The following is a 17,235-nucleotide window of genomic DNA, read 5'->3' as shown; positions in this document are numbered from 1 at the left end:
TTTCCATACATTTTGTGATTGAAATAAAATATTTCTTATCAGAATTTGGGATTACAATTGTAGATTTCATATGTTAAGAGATAAATAATATATGCATTATCTAATATGTTAAAAGTGAAGAAAAGAGTAAGAAGAACCCTGGAAATATTTAATAATGGAAGAACTCAAGGACATCTGGATAAATTACCTAAAATTCCTCTTATTGCTCCTCACCCCCTTTGAAAAAGAACTATTTCAAATATACTATTTCAAATTCAAGGTAGCCCTTGAATTACCACCACAATTGGAACTGGAAAATTCATTGTTCAGTGATGCATGTGATTGTTAAGTGAGACATCACATGACTGTGACTTGCAATCTTCCCTGACAGATTCCCCATTGACTTTGCTTGTCGGAAGCTGACTGAGAAGGCTGCAAGTGACCCTGAGACACTACCACTGTTGTAAATGTGAGCCAGTCGCCAAGCACCCATATTGGGATCACATGGCCCTGAGAATGCTGCAATAAGTATGAAGTGGATTGTTATTCACTTTTATTGATGCTGTTATAACTTTGAACAAGTACTAAATGAATGGACTAATGTTGAGGACTAATGTAGAAAATATGGCACTGCTGTACATCAAGTGTAAGTTTATTCTAATATAGGGTTTTGTATGGGTCCCCCCCCCCACTTTTATAAGTAAAATGGGGAGGCTGCTATCCTGAATAGAATAAATGATCTTGTATAAATCATTTGGAATTGGGTTTTGAATCATTGAATAGAATGGATAGGAAGCAATTTAAGAAAGAATCAATATTTCTTTTAAAATATGTTGGCTCTCTAAAATACCTTGTGAGAAATACATCTTCTTGAAATAATTCAATAACAGAAATAAATATGAAATGAGAGAATAAGAACAATAATATATAGGTTTGACATATGTAATCACATGGCTGTTACAATTATTTATGAGTCCTCAAAAAGTAAAGCAAATAGCTATAGAGTTTTAATCTGGAAGACAGTGAATGTCCAATACAAATCCTAGTGCTAATGTTCTGAAGAATTTGCTGGTTCCACAGCAGAAGAAGCATGTAGTTTATAGCCCAAAGATTCCAAGAAAATATTCAATTACAGTTTTGTGCTATATTTGCAGTCAGGATATCGGTAAACAAAACGGGAATCGCAAATCTGCAGAGGTTTCAAAATGTTTACTAGCAGTTGAGTTGCTGTGATAATCTCTTGGTCAGAAAGAAAGCTGTCTGCACAGATACTTAAAGCACTGTTAATCTTCTCCTGCAGAGGTAATTGGAATTTTTGTTTTAAGAGTTTAGGCAAAAATTTCTCACATATCATGATGAGGTTCTGGCTTTCCTTGATGGAACTACAGGAAGGGAGCTCAGGCTCACAATCCACAGCTAAGCAGCTAAATATATCCTTGTATTTCTGTTGTCTATTCATCAAGTCTCTGCCTATTAAAAAGAATGAAAAAAAATCTGCTTAAAACATAATTATATTGTTATTATATTTACTAGGCAGTCAATAATCAATTTTCTGTGGGTAAAGCAAAGAGAAATTTAAAATATAAAAATAACAGTAACATGATAATAAAAGCGTGTTGAATAAAATTGAAATAAATCAGAAACAAAGAGTAAAAAAGTAATGCAGTACAATATAACATTAAAATAAAAGCCAGCAACAAATAAATAAAACAATACAAAAATCTAAAAGTACTCAAAAGTTTTTAAACTATTTGGCAAAAAACATATCCATGAAATCAATATTGCTAAGAAAGTATGTATCGCAGTAGGCTATAAATATAACAAACAAAGAAATAAATTAAAATATCATTTTGTAAGAAATTTTTTTCATTATTTACCATATGCAGCGTTGACTTTAATATTGCTTCAGTTTTCTCATTCATATATTTATTTAACAAATGACAAATTTAATTATTTATCTTTTATTGTTAATTTTTGAAGCATCATTATAAGAAAACTTTATTAAAGATGATATACAATTCCATCTAGTTTAACAATCAGTTCTTCAGTCTGGCTTCATCAGAAATATTTATAATCTGTCACATGCTCATTATGACACTGTTTTCTGCCTATGTAGTTAGTTAATTGGCCTATCATTTTATGAGTTAAGCTGAAAGAAAAGTGAATAGAATGTATTTACACCTCACCAGTCAGTTCTACTAGATAGACCAGATCAGGAAATTGATTCTACAGGAAAACTAGGATTAGGTTTGTCAAGATTGGCTATAATAACAAGTCTGATTGCCCTATACACTCCCCTGCCCCTGCCACTTCTTATATTTCAATGAATGAGAGAGGTGTCTGCCTGCTTCACTTCTGAATATTATCTTGTTTCTCAACGCTTTAAAATGTTTACACCTCCTTTGCTTACATAATGGTTCTTGCATATCTCTGTTAGTCATTTTCATCCCTCTCCATAGTGCCTCCTAACTTGTTGTGACATATTATTCAAATTTGCATCTGAATACCTTCTTGTTTGTCAATGACTCCTAGCATGCTGGCATCCTGGATAAAGAGTTGTCCATTACTGAAAACACCAAAGGTGTCAGCATCAACATGAGTAAAGTAGAAGAAATAGTTCAGGCCATTATTCATCATGAAATCAATAATAGTGAGGAGCTGAAGAGCTAAATCCACTGTCACATCAGAAGATGAACCATAAAATTCCTTCAGAGGTCTAGTACTGGCTGTTACTATTAGTCGGCCACAGGATCCCAAATATTTTGGAAAGGGCCATCCTTCTGCTCCAGGGAAAATCTGCCAAAAAAGGAAATGTGAAGTGTATTACATTACCTAGTGTAGCTATGTAATGTAGCTATATTAGTAACTATACTAGCTAATACCCTCCTGATATCATGCACTTCCACTCCATTGCCCCTCTATTTAAAGAAGACTAATTCTAGTGAAATCAGGGAATATACTGGTTATTCCTTGGGTATACTTTTATTAGGGCTACCATGACTGAGTGGTAAAACTCCAAATGATCACTAGATTCCAGTGCTGAAAGAGGAAAGTGCAGCACTGCTGCAAGTTAGTAGTTATTCTTTTTCAGATTTCATCTTTTCTATATGTTTTCTAAGTTATTACAAGCTTCTGAGAAAATCAAGCAAACTAAAAGACAGTGTAAAGTGCAAATTCAAATTTTTTTTAGTTAAATTTGTGATTAAAATGTTATTTACTCACTTATTCATTAAGAATAAAATTATGCAGTATGCTAATTACCAAAGAAATATGGGTTTGGAAAAAAGTATTGCTTAAAATATTAACATATTTAGATATGTTAAAACTATTAATGTTAAACCATTAATCAAATAATTATTACAAGTCAGTGTCAATATTTAGATTCCATACAAACTACAGTGTAATACTAAGTTTCAATTAAATCATACTAAATTATAATTCTTTATTATAATACCATGTGGAGTATGTTCCTAGAAAAACATTTGATATGTTACATGATTTTAGGTTTCTCATTCCTGAACTCATCCTTGAAGATTTGGACTAGCTCCTGATGTTCTGCTCTTTGCATTTTTAAAATGTGTCCTTTTTGTTTTTCAGTTTATCAGACAGTTCTTAGTGCAACCATGGTGGTTTCATCAGGTCTCTCTTTCTCTCTCTCACTCGTATAGTTTGGATATATCTTAATTATTTCTTTCTTAGAATTTCTCAAGTATCTTTACTTGTTTTTCCTTTCAGAATTTTCATCCATGGAATTTTTCCTACTTTTCTTCTTAGCTTTTTAAAGTCAGCTTTTGTGATGTTTAGAGCAGGGGTCTCCAACCTTTTGGACCTCAGGGACCACCAAACTCATAATTTAAATCATGTGGACCACTGGGGGAGGGGAGGCTCAGCCGCCTTTCAGGCCTACTTGTCTGCTTCTGCAGAGGCCTTCAGGTGGGAGGCCCGAGAGAAAGTGCCTGGTCCAGGCACACAGCCTGGAAACCTCTTTTGTGTTCCTTCTCTCAAGAAGTTTGGTCAATCTGAGTGAAGGAAAACGAAGACAGGCAGACTGACGGTGGCTTGCTGACGTTGGTGGGAAAGTTGGTCCCATATTCCAGAGCTGTGGTAGTCGCTGCCTGCTCCCTGGCAGGCCAGTGCACGTGGGTGGAGGAGCTGCTCCGGGATGACCAAAGGGCCAGTCCTGGGACTACCACAGCTCTGGAATATGGGACCGGGCCATGGTGGGGCTGGAAATCTCCGCCATAGGGGGTGGCACGTGCAATGTGCAACTTTGCAGGTGGTGCAACATGCAAAAAGGAGCGCAGCCCTTGCTGGCCGGAACAAGATAATAGTGTTGATATGGAGGGGGGGGCAGCCCAAGTGGGCCGAAGCGATGGTGGCGATGGCTGGAAAGTGTGGGAGCAAAGCATTACCTGCATTTTCGTGGCATCAGCATTCCACCTTTGCAGTAGTATATTTGCGCCAGCTGGTGGCACCAAGGCAGCCCTTGTTTCCTGCCACTTGGGGCTCAGAATGATAAACCACCTCCAGGAAGTACTACAGCTTTTTTCCATTTTATCATTTCTTCCCTATATTACAGTACACTGTTCATAACTGTCCTATTTTAAATTTAATCAGCATCAACCTAGAATCTTAACCGGTGCACCATTATTATTTTTTGCACAACATAATCAAGGCAATGCAGCAAACAAATCTCAGTTCCCTCGCTTCATGCTAAATTTCTTTTAAGAATTTATACTCATTCCCATTTTAAATGCATAGGCATATTTATGCCTGGGATATTTCCACCAACCAAATACAAAGAGAAGTCTTTAAAGCCTGGTGTTTCTAAATCTTTGCTTTTAAATTGCACAGGCAAAAAAAAGCAGGTTGGAAGCAAATGAGGACTTGGGAAAGTAATGGTTAGGGGAAAAAATCAATGAGAAAAACGGAGATGTCTGGAAAGGGACGGCAATCTAAATAATAATAATTTTTAAAAATCCCAATCAAAGGGGATTTAGGCAGCTAACACTGGAAACGCCAGCTTTGGAAAGCGCCAGCTGGGTACAAAAAGAGAAAGGGGTCTTTTTTCCCCCCTGAAAGAGCTACAGGGAAAGAAGGGGAAAGAGCCAGTCGACTTTGTGCGAAAAAGTGGGGCAAAGATACCTCAAAGATATCTCCAAAGAAACCTCCTCCTCCTCCTCATGGAACCGCTGCTGCTCTTCTTCCTTTTCTTCCTAGTCGTAGCCACCCAACCTCTGAAGATCCAGTATTTCCACCTCATCCAAAAGGCTGGCTGAGGGCAGAAGGATAGAAGGGGTGGCGAGGGCTTTGTGGGGTCCCCCTGATGGGGGATGGCTTGAAGTAGACGAAGAGCTCGGCTTGGCAGAGCCGGCACTGGGTTTGACCTGCCAGCTGGAGGGGAGCTGCTGCAGGGGACTGATGAGGGGGCGCTTGGGGCTCGGAGTGGTAAACTGCATCCAGGAAGCACTTACAGCAGAGAGAAGCAGCTGGAGTCAACCTTGGCTTTGTTCTCCATTGCAGATGCTAGATTGGCCCCAGCAAACTGTCATCTCTCGAGGAGCCCAGCTGAAGTTTCCCGTGCCGCTTCAGCAAGCGCTCCTCGAGAGATGAGAGTTTGCAGGGAGCCAATCTAGCGTCTGCAATGGACAGCAAAGCCAGGGTTGGCTCCAGCTGCGTCTCTCTGCTAACAGGCGGCCAAGCTAACTGCCTGAAGGACCCCATCCTGTCTCTGGGAGTCAAAGTGCTGAAGCACGAGCGGCGCAGGAAACCTTGGCTGGGCTTCTTGAGAGAAATGCAACAATTTCTCTGTGGACCAACAAAATTTTCTCACGGACCACCGATTGGTGACCTCTGGTTTAGAGCACTAATCCGGCTGCCTTCAGTTCTCCCTGCCCACTGTATGATGAAATGATCACTCTTTCCCCAAATTCCTAACATTTCCATTTCTTCAACTACTTTCCCCATTATTAAGTATCAAGTCCAATATAGTCAATCCTCTAATTTCTTTTTCTACCTTTTGAAAGGTGAAGTTTTTTGCAAGGCCAGGCAAGAATCTGTGGCATATCCCACTTGATTCCCAGTTGATGTCAAGATACAGAAGCTAAAATACTGCATTATTACATTATGTAATTCTGGAACATTCTGGCCATTGCGGATATGTCATCTATAACCAGTGGTGGGATTCTGCCGGTTCTAGGTGGTTCGGCTGAACCGTTTGTTAAATTGCTGGCTCGCCCCGCCCCTTGCCAATAAATAGTGGGGGCGGGGCAGGCGAGCCAGTAATTTAACAAATGGTTTGGTGTTTTTTTGCAATTTATTGGCCTCGCAGCACACCGAACCGTTTGTTAAATTACTGGCTCACCTGCCCCTCGCCCTGCCCCACCTCCCACCTACGCAGCGTCAGCCTATCCTAGCCCAGGGCTGGGCAATTGTGGCTCTTTTACAACCTGTGGACTTCAATTTCCACCTAGCCCATTCTGGGGAATTGTGGAGAATTCTGGGAGTTGAAGTCCACAAGTCTTAAAGCTGCCAAGGTGGGAGACATCTGCTGTTACACTGTAGAATCCTTTCAGGCATGAAGATGGCCAAGTATCCTCCTTGAGAGACAACAGTTGAACATCAGGAGGGCTGTTAGAGGGCAGGGCTACATTTGGAAATTTTTGCATTTTTGCAGGTGGTGCAATACGATCTGGTGTCTGCAATGGAGAGCAAAATCCGGCTTCTTCTCTCCGCTGTAAGTGCGGCATCAGGATTCCACCTTGGTATATTTGCAGCACAAGGCAGCCTTCATCTCCTGCCGCTTGGGACTCGGAGCAGTAAACAGTGTCTGGTTCGGGGAACAGCTGGATTTTGCTCTCCATTGCTCTCGGCCCCCTGCAAGCTCTTGTCCCTCGAGGAGCGCTCCCTGAAGTGGTGTGGGAAACTTTGGTTGGGCTTCTTGAGAGATGAGAGCTTGCAGGGGGCCGAGAGAGCAATGGAGAGCAAAATCCGGCTGCTCCCCAAAACAGACACTGTTTACCGCTCCAAGTCGGCAGGGTCGAGCTGAGGACTTTGTGCAGTATCTGTATGACAAGATTGCTCAGATTCGGGAAGGTCTGGCCTCTGACTGGGTAAGTCCGGACGGGATGACTGAGGCAGGTCTTGAGAGTGTTATCTGGGAGGAGTTTGATCCTGTTGCTCCCGAGGATGTGGACAGGATCCTGGGATGGCTGAACGCAACCACATGTTTATTGGACCCGTGTCCCTCCTGGTTGGTACTGGCTTCCTGGGAGGTTACACGAGGCTGGCTCCAGGGGATTGTTAACGCTTCTCTGAGTGAGGGGGTCCTGCCGACCGCTTTGAAAGAAGCGGTGGTGAGGCCCCTCCTCAAGAAGCCCTCCCTGGATCCGGCTATTTTGGCTAACTATCGCCCAGTCTCCAACCTTTGCTTCGTTGCGAAGGTTGTTGAGAGTGTGGTAGCGCGGCAGCTTCCCCGGTACCTGGATGAAGCTGTCTATCTGGACCCGCTCCAGTCCGGTTTCCAGCCTGGGTACAGCATGGAAACGGCATTGGTCGCGTTGGTGGATGATCTCTGGAGGGCTCGGGATAGGGGTCTATCCTGGTCCTGTTAGATCTCTCAGCGGCTTTTGATACCATTGACCATGGTATCATGTTGCACCGGTTGAAGGGGCTGGGGGTGGGGGGCACCGTCCTGCGGTGGTTCTCCTCCTACCTCTCTGACCGGTCGCAATCCGTGTTGACAGGGGGGCAGCGGTCGATCCCGAGGTGCCTTGTTTGTGGGGTGCCACAAGGGTCGGTCCTCTTGCCCCTTCTGTTCAACATTTATGTAAAGCCGCTGGGCGAGATCATCCATGGTTTTGGGGTGGAGTTCCATCAGTACGCTGACGACACTCAGCTGTACATCTCCACCCCAGGCCACCCCAACAATGCCCTTGAAGTGATGTCCCAGTGCCTGGAGGCCATGCGGGCCTGGATGGGGAGAAACAGGCTCCGACTCAACCCTTCCAAGACCGAGTGGCTCTGGCTTCCGGCGTCCCGATATAGCCAGCTGGTGCCATCGCTGGCTATTGGGGGCGAATCACTGGCCCCCACGGAGAGGGCTCGCAACTTAGGCGTCCTCCTGGACACATGGCTGTCTTTAGAAGAGCATATGATGGCCGTGGCCAGGGGGGCTTTTTATCAGTTTTGCCTGATACGCCAGTTGCGTCCCTTTCTGGATCGGGACTCCCTACGCAGGTCACTCAAGCACTCGTCACTTCCCGCCTGGACTACTGCAATGCTCTCTACATGGGGCTCCCCTTGGGGTGCACCCGGAGGCTGCAGTTGGTCCAGAACGCGGCCGTGCGGGGGATTATGGGAGCAATGGGGCGCTCACATATAACACCTCTCCTGTGCGAGCTGCACTGGCTTCCTGTGGTCTTCCAGGTGCGCTTCAAGGTGTTGGTGACCACCTTTAAAGCGCTCCATGGCTTAGGGCCGGGGTATTTGTGAGACCGTCTTCTGCCGCCAATAGCCTCCCACCGACCGGTTCACTCACACAGAGAGGGCCTCTTCAGGGTGCCGTCGGCCAGGCAGTGCCGGCTGGCAACCCCCAGGGGGAGAGCCTTCTCTGTGGCAGCACCTCCCCTCTGGAATGACCTGCCCCCTGAGATACGCACGATATCAGACCTCCGGACTTTTCATCGGGCCCTGAAGACACACTTGTTCCATCTAGCTGGGCTGGCTTGATCCCATCCTCTTAGTTTTTAATCGAAATTCGGTTTTAATTGGGTTGTTTTAAATTCGGGCCAAAATTATTTAATTGTTTTTTAAAATGTTTTTTAAATTTTATATACTATGTTTTATCCTGGCTGTACACCGTCCTGAGTCCCGCAGGAGAAGGGCAGTATAGAAATATAATAAAATAAATAATAATAAATAAATAAACGAGGGCTGCCTTGCGCCGCAAATATACCAAGGCAGAATCCTGATGCTGCACTTACATCAGAGAGAAGCTGGATTTTGCTCTCCATTGCAGACACCAGGTCGGCCCCCTGCAAGAGAATGAGAGAGAGAAAGTGGGGGAAAGTGGGGGAGAGAGGGAAAAAGAGAAAGAGGGGAGAGAGAAAGCGAATGAGAGAGAAAGGGGGAGAGAGAAAGAAAGAGGGGGAGAGAGAAAGAGTGGGGGAGAGAGAAAAAGAGAAAGAGTGGGGGAAAGAGAGAAGGGGGAGAGAAAGAGAATGAGAGAGAGGGGGGAGAGGGAGAGAAAGGGGGAGAGAGAAAGAGAATGAGAGGGAAAGAGTGGGAGAGAGAGGGGAGAGAGAGAAGGAGGGGGAGAGAGAAAGAGAGAATGAGAGAGAAAGAGTGGGAGAGAGAGGGGGAGAGAGAGAAAGAGGGGGATAGAGAAAGAATGAGAGAGAGGGGGAGAGAAAGAGAATGAGAGAAAGTGGGAGAGAAAGAGAAAGAGTGGGAGAGAGAAAGAGAGAAAGAGGAGGGGAGAGAGAAAGAGGGGGGAGAGAAAGAGAATGAGAGAGGGGGAGAGAGAGGGGGGAGAGAAAGAGACTGAGAGAGGGGGGAGAGAGAGAAAGAGGGGGGAGAGAGAGAAAGAGTGGGAGAGAGAGAAAGAGGCGGGAGAGAAACGGAGAATGAGAGTGGGGAGAGAGAGAAAGAGGGGGGGGGACAGTGCCTGAAGGACCCTATCCCATCACTGGGAGTCCAGGTGCTTCAGCAAACGGTGCGCTGGATCCGTATTAGTGGTTCGCGAAATTTAAAATTATGAACTTGGTGGTCCCTGAGGTCCAAAAGGTTGGGGACCCCTGCTCTGGAGGATTTAAGCAGCTTAACTGTGCTTGCTTGCCAATACCAGAATTACAGAGTTGGAAGGGACCTTTGGAGGTCTTCTAGTCCAGAGATCTCCACCCTTGGCAACTTTCTCTGCCTGGGCCTGATGCTTCCTGAGAGGCAGGGGGTCTCTCCGAATGGGACCCCCTCCCCAAAAGGCTGGCCCCAAAGTCCTAGCTCAGAGGTCTTCAAACTTGGCAGCTTTAAGACTTGTGGACTTCAACTCCCAGAATTCTCTAGCCACCATAGCTGGCTGGGGAATTCTGGGAGTTGAAGTCTGCCAGGGTTAAAGTTGCCAGAGTTGGAGATCTCTGGACTAGAAGATAAATGATGGCATAAATGATGACCGGTCAAAAGTACGAGGACCTGTCAGAAATCATTTTTTTCAGCCCTCTGGGTAGTCCCTATGTGCATAGGGACTACTGAGAGGGCTGAAAAAGTTATTTTTGACCGGTCCTCGCACTTTTGACCAGTCCTTGAACTTACAACTGTCCTCACATTTTATGTTTTACGTCCTATCTTGTCACCATGGTGAAGAGAAGTAGTGGTGAAATGATTGACACGGTTGTTAAGAATGCTGCAATGGTCATAAATGTGAGGATGGTCATAAGTGTGAGGACCGGTCAAAAGTGCGAGGATCAGTCAGAAATGACTTTTTTCAGCCCTCTGAGTAGTCCCTATGCACATAGGCACGCCCACCCGGTCACATGACCAGCTAGCCACGCCTATCCAGTCACATGACCAGCTAGCCACACCCACCCAGTCACATGACCACCAAGCCACACCCCCAACTAAGCCATGCCCACAGAACCGGTTGTTAAAAAAATTGAATCCCACCACTGTCTATAACCTTTGATGGGGTTATGGTTTTCCATTCAAGGATGGTGTGCCGTCTGAGAGCCCTGAATCTTCTTTAGTGCATTTTCCCTTTCTTGAGAGTAGTAGTAGTAACTGAGTCTGCTGTCAGGATTTCATCCAGGGTTCATCAATACATCTCTCAGTACATCTACATTCAAGAACTAGTAGCTTTCTGGGGGTGGGTGGGTATATTAAGACATGATAATGAAAATCAGTTATTGCAAAGTCAAACAGTCAAGCCCTCTATTTATAACAGCCCCAAGGTTTAAATCTTACATCTCTTACTTCAATTAAGACTCCTTGACCCTACTATTACTATTAATACTACTATTCTTGAACTATTTTTTTTAAAAAAGTTAATACTTAAAAGCTAATACGTTTAATATTTAAAAGAATTATATATAAGCAATAATTTACTTATAAATGTAAATTATATTGTGAAATTATAAGCGGTGGTAGAAGAAAGATAAGGAATTACTGTTAAAGTGATTGACTGGAATTTTGATACGAAATAGTGAATGAGCTGATTATACTCTTGAGACAGATCGACTGATAAATTGAGTGATTGAATAGATTGGTAATTAGAAAATTAAGAAAACAAAACTGTGATTGATGAAATAAGTATAAGTAAATTGATTTGTATTGTGAATAGAAATTAACTGACTAAGTGGGGTAATTGGGAAATAATAGAAATAAGTTGTGTGGGGAATAAGTGGTTGAGTGGGGGAAAAAGAAAATATTAAGAAATAATCTAAAATTTTATGTTAAGGTGGGAAAACTTTACACAAATATTGAAAATGTCTACAACATCCACCATAACAAAAACAGGGGAAAAAACCTATAATAAACACGACAGTAACGACTGCTTCCCCACTACAACAAAAAACAATAGATAGCATGGTAGAAAAAGAAAAAGAAAATTGGAAATGTCACCAAATGTAATACAGAATATGTTTCAAACGATTCAGGAATCACCACTCAGAACACAAGAAAAAATAGCGGAAAATCAGGAAGAAATGAGAACTTTCCATGCAGAGATTAGAAATGAAATAGGAGAAGTTAAGGAGGACATCAAGATCATGAATGATAAAATTGGGGATATTCAACAATCTATAGTAGAAAATGAACAGAGAATTAGGAAAGCAGAAACGAAAATAGATCATGTAGAACTAAAAGTAGAAGCAATGGAACAAAAAACTTTACAACTAAATAAAGAAATGTCAGATTCATTAGCCATGCTAGAAATGGAAAAGACTTCATATTTTTTGTGTTTTCAAAACATACTAGAGGAAAAAGATGAGGATTTAGAAGGAAAAATGGTGGAGATCATCTCAGGAATGACTCAAAAAGACCAAAGGGAAATAAAAGGACAACTGGAGGAAACCTATCGTGTACAAACAAATTATATAAGGAGGCATAGATTGGCGAGAGAAGTCCACGTTAAATTTTCAAAAAGATCTACTCGGGAGGAAGTCTACAGGAAATCCAGAGAAGAAACATTGACTCACGAAGATAAAGAAATCATAATCTTAAAACAGATACCCCAAAGAATAAGAAATCTATGGCAACAATACCAGTTTTTAACATCACTATTGATCAAGTATAAAATAATGTTGCCAATAGAGGGGATCTTAATTACATGAGAAGATAAAAAATATAAAATAGACACTCTAGAGAAGGCAAGGGAATTTCATAGCACACATTTTAGGCTGGAGGAAGAGCAGGAAAGTAAGGAAGAAACTGACAGTAGAAGTCAAGAAGAAGAGCAAACAGAAATGAACCGAGAAAAAGAAATAAGAAAGAGGCAAGAAAAAGAAAGGGAGGAAAGAGAAGGTGCAAAGGCAAAGACACGGATGGAAACAAAGATACACAAAAAAACAGATACAATAGGCAATGGACGAACCAATCAAACTCTTTTCAGTAAATATTAATGGATTAAATGCTCCAAAGAAAAGGAACCAAACATTTACAAAACTACGAAAACTAGAAGCAGATGTGATATGTCTGCAAGAAGTACACATCCAAAAACAGCATCAGAAAATTCTAGAAAACCCCAAACTAGAAAGATTATACACATCCCTGACCCGAAAAAAGAAAAAAGGAGTAGCAATTTACATAAAAGAAAAAAATACAATCTAAGTTAGTCTATGCTGATGAGGAAGGTAATGTGGTGATGGTAGAATTAGGAATAGGAAGGGAAAAAATGTTAATAGTAGTGATATATGCACCTAAGCAAAAACAACAGGAATTCTTTAAGGATCTACATATAAAATTAGCAGAATTAGAATATGAAAATATCTGTTTAATAGGGGATTATAATGGAATAGTAAATGCAAACAAGGATTACAAAACTGATAAAAAAGAAAAGAAAAGAAAAAGGATATACTTCCAAAAGAATTTTTTCTCGTGGTCAAGACTGGACATGGCCTGGATGACCCCAAATATCAAAACAGCAGTAGAAAAAATCGAGATACACATAAACCAATGGGCAGATCATAATCCACTATTCATAAACTGGAAAGGGGAAAGGAGGTTCAGGAGATGGACGATGAATCAAAGAATATGTAAAGAAAAAGAATTTAATTTGATGTTAGAAAAGGAAATAAAAATATTCTTTCAGATAAATAAAAAAGAGGAAACTTCCTTACAAAATACATGGGATACTCTAAAAGCATATATAAGGGGCCTGGTAATTGCATATACGGGGAAGAAAAATAAAGAGAAGAAACAACAATTAGACAAATTAGAAAAAGACCTAAAACAAATAGAACAAAAATTGCAGAAAGAACCCCAGGATAAAACAATAAAAGAAGAATGGAAAATAATTAAACATAAACTGAATCTGATAAACCAAAAGGAATTAGCCCAAAAAATAAAAATGGCAAAACAAAATTATTTTGAATATGCAAACAAAACAGGCAGATGGTTAGCCTACAAATTGAAGAAAGAAAGGAATAAAAGAATGGTACATCAATTGAGAGACGATAAAGGGAAAATCCAATATAATAGAGAGGCCAAAAAAGAAATCATTAAGAAATTTTATGCGAATTTGCTATTTAAAAAGAGAATTTTTTGAATATGGTAACAGAAATTCAAAATTATTAGCAAGAATGGCAAAAGATAAAAAAGAAAAAAGAAAAATAGGTGTCCTAATAGATGAAAAAGGTAAGAGATGTTATAAAAAATTAGAGAAATGTGAAATTGTTAAAAAGTTTTTTCAAGAATTATATCTTAAAAAAGAAATTGATAATTGTAAATTAAAAAATTTCTTAGAAAAATATGGTCAGAAGAAAATTGATAATAAATATAAAGAAAAAATGGAAAAGGATATTACCTTTGAGAAAATTAAAGATGCGATTCAGAAGCTAAAACTTGGAAAATCTCCAGGTGAGGATGGGTTACCAGCAGAATTTTATAAAGAGTTTAAAGAAACTTTGATCCCAAAACTACAGAAATTGTATAATAAGATATTACATGGAGGTGATATTCCCATGTCCTGGAATAGAACAATTATATCCTTAATCCTGAAACCAGGTAAAGATTTAGAAAAGATTGAATCCTATCGGCCCATTTCCCTGATTAACCAAGATGCTAAGATATTTACTGCAATTGTAGCAAATAGATTGAATAATTTTAGAGATAAATATATAAACCACAATCAAGTAGGTTTTGTTAAAGGGCGTTATATGTGTGATTTAGTTAGAAGAGTATTAAATGTTATTGATATTGCTGAGAATAATGGTGATAAGATAGGTATTCTTGCCTTGGATATTTTTAAAGCCTTTGATTCTATACAATGGGATACTATAAAAGAAATGATTTCTGCATTAGGATTTGGTAATAAATTTATTCATATTATTTCCAAATTGTACCAGAGGGGTACGGCAAGAGTGAAGGTAAATGGTATATTTACACAAGATATAAATTTGGAAGCAGGGACGAGACAGGGTTGTCCTCTGTCTCCAACCCTATTTTTATTAGCAATGGAAATTTTAACAACTTTGATTGAAGAGGATTCAGAATTAATAGGTTATAAAGGCATCAAAGTTAATTTATATGCAGATGACACTCTTGTCATTTTAAATAATATTACAAATGATATAAAAAGAGTTCAAATACATTTGGAAGAATTTGAAGATATGACTGGTTTGAAAGTAAATTGGGCAAAATCAGAATTATTAATGGAAATTGATAGAGAAAACAAATTAGAAAAATTACAAAATCAATTTGGAATTACGATAAAGGATAATTTAAGATATTTAGGTATTATACTTAAAATTAAAAATTTAAAGAAACTAAATTATGACATAGTAATAAAAGAAATTGAAGAGAAAATTGGGAAATATAAAAAACTAAAGTTATCTTGGTTTGGTAGAGTAGCTTTATGTAAAATGATGTTACTTCCTAAATTTAACTTTTTATTCGAGATGCTTCCGATTTTTTTAACTGAGAAGGACATTGAAGTATATCAAAAAAAATTAGATAAATTTTGTAATGGGGATAAAAAACCAAGATTGATTAAGAAAATGTGGTATCAGAACCAAAAACAAGGTGGTTTAGGAATTCCAAAATTATTAAACTATTATAGAGCATTTAATATAAGAACAGTAGTAAAAATTTTAAAAGGAGATGTTGAACTTTGGGGTAGTTTGGAAATGAAGGAAATAAAGAAGTTTGGTTACAAATGGTTTTTGGAAAATTTTAAAGGTAAGGTTAAAATTTGTAATTATTGGTTAAATAGTTTGACTAAAAATTGGGATAGAGTAGCAAAAAAATTAATACCAGACGTATTGTATTTAGGTAAACTGAAAGAGAATTGCCCAATGAAATTAAATAGTAACAGAGAGAGGATTATAATAGAAGAGAAAGTGGAAACAATTAGTGAATGGTTGAAATTTATAGAAAATGAAATGAGGAAAGAGGAAATTTATGGAAAATTAAACATTAATTGGTTTGAAAGAATTCAAATGAATAAATGGAATAGGAAATGTAAAGAAAGAAATGATGAGGGTAGAAAGGAAACGGAATTTGAAAATTTGACATCTCGAATAATAAAAGATGAAATTGGGCCAAAGGGATTAGTTAGTAAAATTTATAAAATTATTAACTTTGATAATAATTCACAAAGGGTAATGAAAGAGAATTGGGTAAAAGAACTGGGTATTGAAATTTCATGGCCCCACCCCCAATTCTGGAACCACTTAAGAAGGAAGAGCCAAGAGAACAACGACTGACCCGAGCAACTTATAAACGTCAAGAACAACAACTAAAAGTGCAACAACTTCAAGATTTACCTCAAGAAGTTCAAAAAACAGAAGGAGTGGGGGGGGGGGCTAGGCCAAAGAGTAAGGTGGAGGAGGATGTTCAGCTGATGCTCTTAAAGCTTCGAAAGGCCAAAGATGGCAACTAAATTCGTATCTTGGAATGTTAATGGTTTAAATTCACCACAAAAAAGAAAGAAAGCTTTTCATTATTTGAAACAATTTAAGAATGATGTTATTTGTCTGCAAGAAACACATATTAGATTATCAGACCAAAAATATTTGATAAATTCAAGATTAGGTACACACTTTGTGGCATCAGCACCAGAGAAGAAAAATGGGCTAGTTATATATATAAAGAAAGGATTATCAGCTAATTTAATTGAGGCAGATATTCAAGGAAGATATATTGCAATTGAATTATTAACTCAGACTGGAAAAATGCTTTTAATTGCAATATATGCTCCAAATCAACAACAAGATAAGTTTTATAAATTTTTACACACTAAAATAATACAATGGGACTATAAATCTTTTATCTTAATGGGTGATTGGAATGGAGTAATAGATACACAGAAAGATAAAAAAACTTTATCAAAGATTTCAACACGTGCGAAATTACCTAAATCCTTTTTTGATATGATGGAAGATATGGAATTGAGAGATATTTGGAGAGAACGCAATGTTGAGGAGAGAGACTTTCCTTTTTTTTCTGATAGACATCAATCCTTTTCTAGGATTGATTTCATACTAATTACAAATGATTTTATTTCTAGGGTGAAGAAGACGAAGATATGTCCAAGAACTCTAACTGATCATAGTCCAGTTTGGGTGGAACTGGAACAGGAGAGGGGAGAAAGGAGGTCTTGGAGGCTAAATGAAAATTTATTTAGATATGAAGAAAATGTGAATGAGCTTAAAAAACAAATGAAAGAATTTTTTTGCCAATAATATGCATAAGGGTACTTCTATGAAAATGGTTTGGGATGCAAGTAAGGCTTATATGAGGGGAACTTTAATATATATGAATAATAAACATAGATCAAAACAACAAAAGAAGCGGAAAGAGATAGAGGAGGCAATAAAAAAGAAAGAACAATTACTCATACTTAATCCAGGAGATAAGAAATAAATATACTACGAGAGCAATTTAATATGTTAATAGCTGATCAAGTGGCAACTAGTTTACAATATGCTAAACAGAATACATTTTGTAATGCTAATAAACCAGGCAGGTGGTTGGCCTATGTGTTGAGGAAAAAACAGAAATCACGAGTTATTGGTAAGATAGAATTTAGAGGTAAGGAAGTTTATC

General features: G+C 39.3%; 1 protein-coding gene across 3 annotated transcripts in view; it reads right to left on the bottom strand.

The window, feature by feature from the left end:
• Positions 1 to 613: 613 nt before the first annotated feature.
• Positions 614 to 17,235, bottom strand: part of DIPK2B (divergent protein kinase domain 2B) — a 51,473-nt gene continuing 34,851 nt past the window's right edge. For 2 of the 3 annotated variants that reach the window (XM_087871269.1, XM_087871270.1), the window contains exons 4-5: positions 2,487 to 2,775; positions 614 to 1,449 (exon numbers count right to left, since the gene is read on the bottom strand). In XM_087871269.1, the coding sequence (XP_087727395.1) occupies positions 1,109 to 1,449; positions 2,487 to 2,775 (630 nt within the window). In that variant the 3' untranslated portion in view covers positions 614 to 1,108. The remainder of the gene's footprint in view (positions 1,450 to 2,486; positions 2,776 to 17,235) is intronic. The other variant, XM_087871271.1, reaches the window with a different exon arrangement.

This window comes from Pantherophis guttatus, chromosome 5 (genome assembly GCF_059756535.1).
Source record: "Pantherophis guttatus breed Tessera chromosome 5, ASM5975653v1, whole genome shotgun sequence".
In the NCBI taxonomy this organism is placed as follows: Eukaryota; Metazoa; Chordata; class Lepidosauria; order Squamata; family Colubridae; genus Pantherophis; species Pantherophis guttatus.
This window is presented reverse-complemented; position numbering and strand designations above follow the sequence as displayed.